The sequence below is a fragment of the Octopus sinensis genome, linkage group LG11 (assembly GCF_006345805.1).
Source record: "Octopus sinensis linkage group LG11, ASM634580v1, whole genome shotgun sequence".
NCBI lineage: Eukaryota > Metazoa > Mollusca > Cephalopoda > Octopoda > Octopodidae > Octopus > Octopus sinensis.
In genome coordinates, this window is record NC_043007.1 from 55,689,488 (window position 1) to 55,698,700 (window position 9,213).

The 9,213-nt window shown below is 33.2% G+C and overlaps 1 protein-coding gene across 2 annotated transcripts in view; it reads left to right on the forward strand.

The window, feature by feature from the left end:
* Positions 1-513: 513 nt before the first annotated feature.
* LOC115217408 overlaps positions 514-9,213 on the forward strand; it is a 284,438-nt gene continuing 275,738 nt past the window's right edge. The window contains exon 1 of one of the 2 annotated variants that reach the window (XM_029787099.2): positions 514-1,127. In XM_029787099.2, the coding sequence (XP_029642959.1) occupies positions 939-1,127 (189 nt within the window). In that variant the 5' untranslated portion in view covers positions 514-938. The remainder of the gene's footprint in view (positions 1,128-9,213) is intronic. The other variant, XM_036507506.1, reaches the window with a different exon arrangement.

The window sequence follows — 9,213 nt, forward strand, 5'->3', positions numbered from 1 at the left end:
TACTCACATACACGTATATACAATAAGCATTAACACAAACATATATACAATCCCCCACACAAATACAGCACTCTTGCATACACGCATATTCTCTCTCTGTATCTGTGTCTTTCTCTTTCATTCGGTCTCACAATCTCATTGTTCTTGTTCTCTCCCCTTCTCCCTCGCTCGCTCACTCACACACACACTCACTCACTCACTCACTCACTTACTCACTCACTCACTCACTCACTCACTCACTCACTCACTCACTCAGTCTCTCACTTTCTTTTTTTTCTCTCTCTCTCCTGCTCTTTCGCACACAAATACACACACGAAAAACACGTAGGGACATGGACAGAGATATATATTCATAAACACATGTAAATAGATGCACACGCACTCACAAAAACATTAATATAAATATATACACAAACACAAAAAAGCATACACTCATCTATCTATCTATTTATCTATCTGTCTGTCTGTCTGCCTCTGTCTGACTGTCTTTCTCTCTCTCTGTATATATATATATACATTCACAAACATATATACATACATATATCTACACACGCATATATATATATACACACACACACACACATACATGTATGTATATATGGATCTTTTCCCACAAACACACATTCAGTTTATAGATATCAATTGATGACCCAGACGTAACCGCGTTGTCAGTAACACATATGTGTGAGCATCATTTTGGGAAAAGCTTGGCCGAACGGGCTGCCGTGTGTTCCAGCGTGGTCAACACGACCGCTTTAATAGCAAGAAGAATTGCTTAACAGTATCTTTACCTCATACTGACACCACTGTACAACCACAGCTGGTTTTTCTCTTTTATCGCCCCTCGACATCCCTCCCCTTTGAGAACCTAGCTTGTAAAAACCTCTTTGGTTTTTCACGTACATTTTTGCAAGTCGTCTGCCAACACCAGTCTACGAATGACCTGGAATCAGGACCCCGACAAGACGGCACAGAAAATGGTGAAGGTGGTTGAGACGGGTGTATTCGTCCTCTCCGGCCTTCACTTCTTTGTTGGACTGGTCAGTGTGTGTGTCGGAGTAGTGTCCAGTATTAAGGCTGAAGTATGGTTAGCACACAGCGTATCACCAATATGGAGCGGTGGATTTGTGAGTATGATTTTTTTGTTATCAAACTTGGTCAGTATATGTGTATATGTACGAATGTGCATGTCTGTGTGCATATATGTGTGTATTTATGTGTAAATACGTATATATTTTAATCTTATAGATAGGCACATAGTCATACACATATATACACACACATATACATATGTATATATGAATATACAAGCACGCACATACAAACATACAAACGCGCACACACAGAGATACACGCACGCTCACTCATAGGTATATATGTGTGCATATATATCTACACATACTGTTACGGAAAGCATGTGTATGTGTGCGTGTATACACACACACACATGTATGCATAAAATATAAACACCCTGCATATGACACACACACACATATACATATGTCTGTCTGTCTGTCTGCCTGTATGTATGTATGCATGTATGTATATATATATGTATGCATATATAAATATCTATCAATATATATATATGTGCATCTCTCTCTCTCTCTCTCTCTCTCTATATATATATATATATATATATATATATATATATATATATTATAATCTTTATCCTTCACATTTTGATGACATCCGTTTTTACGTAGACATTTACATGTATGTAAATGTATATATGGCTACATTTATGTATGTATCTTCGTATCTCTTCCTTTGTCACTGTCTCCTTCTGTCTCTCTGCCTCTGTGTGTGTGTATATATATATATATAAATATATATATATATATATATATATATATATATATATATATATATATATATATATATATATATATATGTATATATATATTATATATATATTCATATATATAGATGTATAAATCTATTCATGTGTGTGTGTGTGTGTATTAATTTGTTTGAAAGGTTTTTGCATATACTTTATTATGTATGCGCTCACACGCTCATGTACACACCTGTAAGGATACACGCATCAATAAATATTTGTTTGTGTCGTTCATATTGGCAAAGCTGTGTGTATGTGTATGAGAATGTGATGCGCGCACGCGAGTACATACATAAGCGCACGTACATGCACGCATCGGTTCATTGGATCACTGGATCATTCTCAGGTGTTGTTCAGCTGGCCCTTACACGCCGTTAATACCATATATCACGATTTTCACAGATTGTCATTTTAAGATGTTAAGATGAAGAGGAGGTAGAATGCAACGGCATATCAAATATTTTTGAAGAGAAGGAATATACAAAATATTCGTATTATAAACAAAGGAATATAATGATGAACGAAATATCATCGTCTTGGTTTAGTGATAATTTGTTAAAATGACATGAATATATCTATCAACGGGTACACATATTGTGTTAAGGTGTAGGGTTCATCACAAGCTTATTTCATATATATATATATATATATATATATATATATATATATATATATATATACACATACACATATATGCATACATACATACATATATATATATATATATATATATATATATATGCATTCATATACATGCATACATACACACACACATATATATTTATATATATGGTGTATGAGTTTATTTATACAGCACACATATATGCATATATATACATACACATACATACACATATGTATGCATATATATATATGTATGTATGTACGTATGTATGTGCGTATGTATATGTGTTCGTATATACACAAATACATACACTCGAATACACATTAGTATACATTTATATAATTTACAAATACACTTGCAGAGCAATCAGGAAAATCTGTGAAAACCATTGTCACATACATCCACTACCTCGTAAACAAACATCCCCAAAATAAATAAATAGATAAATAAATTAATTAATTAATAAATAACATAACATATCGTAAAAGACATCTATTTATCTATGAAGCACTACTCTACATACACACACCGCTTTTGTTTCACATACACGTATCATACATGTGCGCGTACGCACACAAACATACACACACATCCACACTTAAATGCGTACGCATGTGGCTCTTTTGTTTGTAAAATTAGGAGGATCATGTGGGAAAGATAGAGACACGTGTTTCAATATGAGGAAACAGCATAAATAAAGTATTGCAGTTAAAAACTGTGAACTGTGCAACTTCGTGTGTATAGGTTGAGAGTTCACATCTCTTGCGGGTAGGCAGCAAGTACCATGTATACACTAAGGTCTGTTTCTATGCTTGTGTCTCTCCTACGAATTAGTGACTTTATGCTTGACTAGGAAATCGATCAACACATACATTGAGGCTCATACGTTGATGCACCTCACCAAATGTTATTTCTTTTATAATATTTGCTTTCGTCGTCCTACATTCTAGGTTCAAATCACACCGGGTCTGCTATGACTTTCATCTATCCGGAATCGATAAACTAATCGATAAACTAATCACCATTAATATATTGTATCCGATTCAATCATCTATAAATCTCTTCAGAATAATTGGATATGGAGCTAGTCAAAAGAAACCAATATAACTAGATCTATGGAAGACTTTTTGTCGACAGAAACAGAGGAATACCACGTTGCAGTATGTTGCTTCATCTATCTACGTGCTGAGTTCAAATGATACGAAGGATCGATTTTTAGCATCGTATATTTCATGGATCAATAAAATATCTTTTCAATAATTTCCCTGTGGTCGATATAATCAACTATATTTCTCCACTGCAAAAATTTGCTGTGTCTAGTCAATACACACACACACACAGACGAACGCACGCACGCTACACACACACACACACACTCACACACACGCTCACACACATACACATACCTGCGTATCTATATAGATAAAAATACACACACATATGCATATATATATATACACATTTATACATTTTGTGTGTGAATATACGCACACACACATGCACAAATGACAACATAATCATACTTTATGCATACAAAAGTGTTTTGTGTTTATATATTTTTTCAGTATTCTACATATTTCACCGAATTCTCAAAATATCTACTAAACTTATTCTAACAGTCAAAACATTAGAACAATCATCATATTTTCTGCCATATTCTGGATGTTCTGCTGGGCCTAAAAGTGAAGGACTAAAGACTGTGTTTATGGTTGATCGCGACTACATAGGCACCTAAAACAACTAGCGAAGGCGTGGTACATGTTACAAAACTATACTCTTTTGTGCGCAATGGCTGGCTGTTCACCTGACTTTTCTATACACATTTCATTTTTGATAGTTGGAAAGCGTAGAATCGAACCGTCCAGCTCAGTATAGAGGGGTCCATGGTATGCATCGTTTTATTGGCGCCGAATCATTTTATTGTTCAGTGGATTTCTCACCTTCGAGTCGAAATTACCCAAATTCCATTTGTTTTTGCACCTCATTTCTATTAACAGGAGGAACATCGTACTATTTAAATGTGTTTTGTCAGCATGTTTCTTATATATCATTTTATATATGTCTTAATATCATTTCACTCTTAAGATATCTTAAAGTGAATATGTTTAGCTGTATTTCCGTTTTCTTATACTGATGAGAAATAAATCTCACTGGACAGGATATCAGACTATCCCATGTAATAGTCTAGTGGATCTGGTGTTTATTCTTGACAACTAAGGCACATCATCTGCTGTGAAGTTGGATTTAAAACGTTTATACTGCTTGCCCGAAACCATATTTTTTCTCTCAGTTATTATTTTCCATTATTACAGTTCAGAAGACGTTGATTACCGCTATACTCAATTTTCCTTTATCATATACAGTCTCGCTATTATGCCCCATTTCTTCCTCTCCCCACCTCCTCCTCTCCCTCATACATGCATACACTTATGTTTACTGTATCACTGTCTCTTCATTTCTTACTTACCCTCTCTATCTTCCAATTCTAACTTATGCATTCAGTTGACAACACTCCATATTAATCATTTTATTCATTCTGTGATGTATTCCATTAACCATTCTTTCAGTTATACACAAACTCCAGTCATTTGCTAACACATTCAAACTCCATTTCTTTCATAGGCACACATGCAAGTTCTTTGCTGCTAGGTGAAGATGCTAGGACTGTTCAAAGTCTTGCCCATGCTATAACAGTAATAACAGTAATAACAGTATAACAGTAATAAAAAAAAAAACAAGTACATAAAGTAGAACACTACATCACTCGTAAACAGAGCCGGATTAAGACTTACTACCACTACCCAACAACGAAGGCCTCTTCATTCTCCAATTGTCTCTCTTGACTCATTAAGATAATACATACTGAATCTGAAATAGAAGATAACTAATTCTGATTTCTTTCAAACCAGACACCACAATTATTCTAAATATTATCATTTTCTTTGTAAAATTTTATTTATTTAACGTTATTTAATGGTAATATAAGCAAATTCTTAATAGAGCAAATTATTAACTCATTTTTTTCACTTATTTTAGAATATTTTAAAAAAACAATTATTATAATTTATCATTAGTACCGTGAAAAGTACAGCACTGGAAAAAATTCAAGGTGATCTTCACGCTTAAGTTTTATACTCAAAACAAGTGAATATTTTGTTAACTGGCTGATCTGATCCTCTTCTTAAATCAGAACTGTTAAGTCAAAAGACAGTCTATTACAACCCGCTTTTAGTATCACCTATTATCTCAGAGTGATGGGGTCGTACTATCTGTCTTAGAGTCTCTGTTTCTCTCCTTCAACTCTCTAGAGACTCTGTAACATAGTGACAATGGGAGGAATTGAACCTCAGTTACAATTATTAAGATAGGATGAGTGTCATAAACGAGCAGCCAAAAGACATCCAAAGGGTCATGAATTGTACCTGGTCACCAGTTCTGTGAGCATGAATGAGGCATTTGATCCTAGACAGCTCAATTTATGGAGCTGTACACTCGAACCCAAAAAACATTTCACTGCCGGAAATTAATGTACTGCATACAGTGCTGAGTACTGTGATCAAATCGCAGATGTTTATATTTAGTACAACGAAGGATGCTGTTAGAGTTTACTCGACTTAGATATACTCTATACAGGTGTCTCCTCTGAATGGTCACCCACGACCATTATATATATATATATATGTGTGTGTGTGTGTGTGTGTGTGTGTGTGTGTGTGTGTGTGTGTGTACACGTGTGTGCGTGTATGTATATATAGATATGTGTGTGCATTTGGATAAACTTGCAGTCGAGAGTGTGCAAGTCGTTGCAGAACGCTAGTACGTATATTTCATTATTGTTTATGAGTGTGCGTATAAATGTAACCCATATGCATATATAGTTGTGCACATATGCCACTGGAAACTCAAATAGAGAATATACTTGTATGTTTTACAAGGTTTTACTGTTCCTCTGATCGATTATGTATGGAAAATACGAATCAGTTTCTGGAGAAATCAAGTATCTGATGTTACGTAACCCAGTGCACCGATGATAATAAGAACAAATGAAAGCCTGTAGACTGGATATAAGAGTTGTAGATTTTACATCAATTCTTAATAGATATTTGCCCCCCGTATTCTGAAAGATATTCACATGTGCTGGGCAGCTAATCTCTACAATGTACCATGACTTTTGCTCCTTGTCATATACAACCATATCTGGCCTGTTGTGCTTACCAACGGGTTGCAGATATTTTTGGAATGTTTTACCTAGATCCTTTAATTTTAAGTGTACATATATTCCTTGATTATAGTGTGCTTTTGGTGTACGAAAGGACAATCTACTTTGCGTATAGCGTAGTAAACTTAGTGACAATGTCATGTTTCATTGGGAAGTAGTTTCTGGTAAATATTTTTGGACAACTACGGACGTTATGAGTGATATCTGTCACACTTGTATGGCATAAACAAGTTTATAGATATCCGTATCTAGGCTCAGGAGACTACTATCCTTGACAATATCACTTGCATTTTCCACCCTGAGCGACATATACACGTGTATGTATGTATGTATGTATGTATGTATGTATGTATGTATGTATGTATGTATGTATGTATGCATGTATGTATATATGTATGTATGCATGCATGTATATATGTATGTATGCATGATTATGCATGCATGTATATTTACTATATATGTAAATTTGTATATATATATGTGTGTGTGTGTGTGCGTGTGTGTGTTTGTATAAACATATATATATATATATATGTATGCATGTATAAATGTATATATATGTATGTTTATATATCTATGTATATACATATGTATACATTTATATCTATGTTTATGTACATGTACACACACACACACACTCACACACATATATATATATATGCATATATACATATATACGTATATAAATTTTCAGATGTATGCAGACGTGTGTATACATATATAAGCATACATACATGCATACATAAGTGTGTGTGTGTATGTATGTGTGCGTGTTCGTGTGTGTATATGTATGTGTGTGTGTTCTCCTTTCTCTACTTAATTTCATTTTGAACGGTCAACTTCCTGCTAGCAAGGTTGTGAAAAAAGCGTATCATTTTGATCGCCATCCTTAAAATATTACAGTCTTGCACATTTTTATTGCCCAGATATTGTAGTTGTTCTGATAATAATACCTATGAAACTAAAAAGCGTATCTTAGACACTTAATTTGCAAACTCCAAGAGTTATTGTTTACTGAGATATATCTGGGTGTAGGTGTTTTCTCTGGAATTTATTGAAGATATTCATCCAGGAGCCATTTCAATGTTATAAAATCTTTTTCATATGTTATGTGTGTTGGGATGATGTTAAAGAGAGCAGGGCCAGTTGAGGTGAAATAGTTCTGTTTTAGTGTTGCAGTATGAGGCCAGTATAATTTTTGTAGAGAACGGATGGTATGAGCATCAAGGCTTGGGTGAATTTTAAAATTGATGCCAATACCATTTCGGCATTGCTGTCGCAATATTTTCCAATTGATATGTGTGTGTGTGTGCGTGCATGCATGCGTGTGTTTTTATATTTATGTATGTGTCATATATATATATATATATATATATATATATATTCTTATATTCATGTATGTATTATATATAAATATGTTATGCTGATGAATATATGCTTATATTTATATATATATTATATCTATCTATATATTATGTAAAATATATATGTTTATATATTTATGTATTATTCAAACATATTAATCATATATATATTCTGTTAAAATAAATGTTTTGCAATACATCGTGTTTCACCGTGTGTAGTCACCCTATATACACACACGCACATTGTTACATACATATATACGCATATATATATATATATATATATATATATATATATATATATATATATATATGTATGTATGTAAATATATATATGTATATATATATGTATGTATGTAAATATATATATATATATATATATATATATATATGTATGTATTTATGTATGTATGTATGTATCGGTGAATATATCTATCTATATTACCAATATAACTGATATATATATATATATATATATATATATATAAATTATATACATGTATTTATATATGCATTTGTGTAAATAGATTTGGTCATATCTATCTATCTATCTATCTATCTATCTATCTATCTATCTATCTATCTATCTATCTATCTATCTATCTATCTATCTATCTATCTATCTATCTATCTATCTATCTATCTATCTATCTATCTATCTGTCTGTCTGTCTGTCTGTCTGTCTGTCCGTCTTCCTGCCTGTCTGTCTCTCTGTCTATGTATATCTTCAGTATATAAATGCATAATATAATTAATATATAAAATATTTTTAGATTATAATTTACATATAAATATATATATATATATATATATGGATATTATCCATAATGTTAATGTGATGCCGACAATGATCTCGGATCACAACATAATAGAGCTGTCTATGTATGGACCAAAAGCCCCCGTAGACACACAGCCTATACGAAGCATCCACCATCTCTCCAACTTAAACTTTCATAAAGTAAACTGGAAGTTGATTGAGAAAGAGATACTCAAACAGGATTGGCCTAAATGTCTCTCCACACCGGACATTAACATGAAACACAAACACTTCATGTCCATAATACAAGCCATATGTGACAAATATGTCCCAGTGTGCAGGGCCAGCACACACATAAAGAAAAACAGGATCCCTAGAGAAAGGAAGATTCTTATGAGACGACGGACA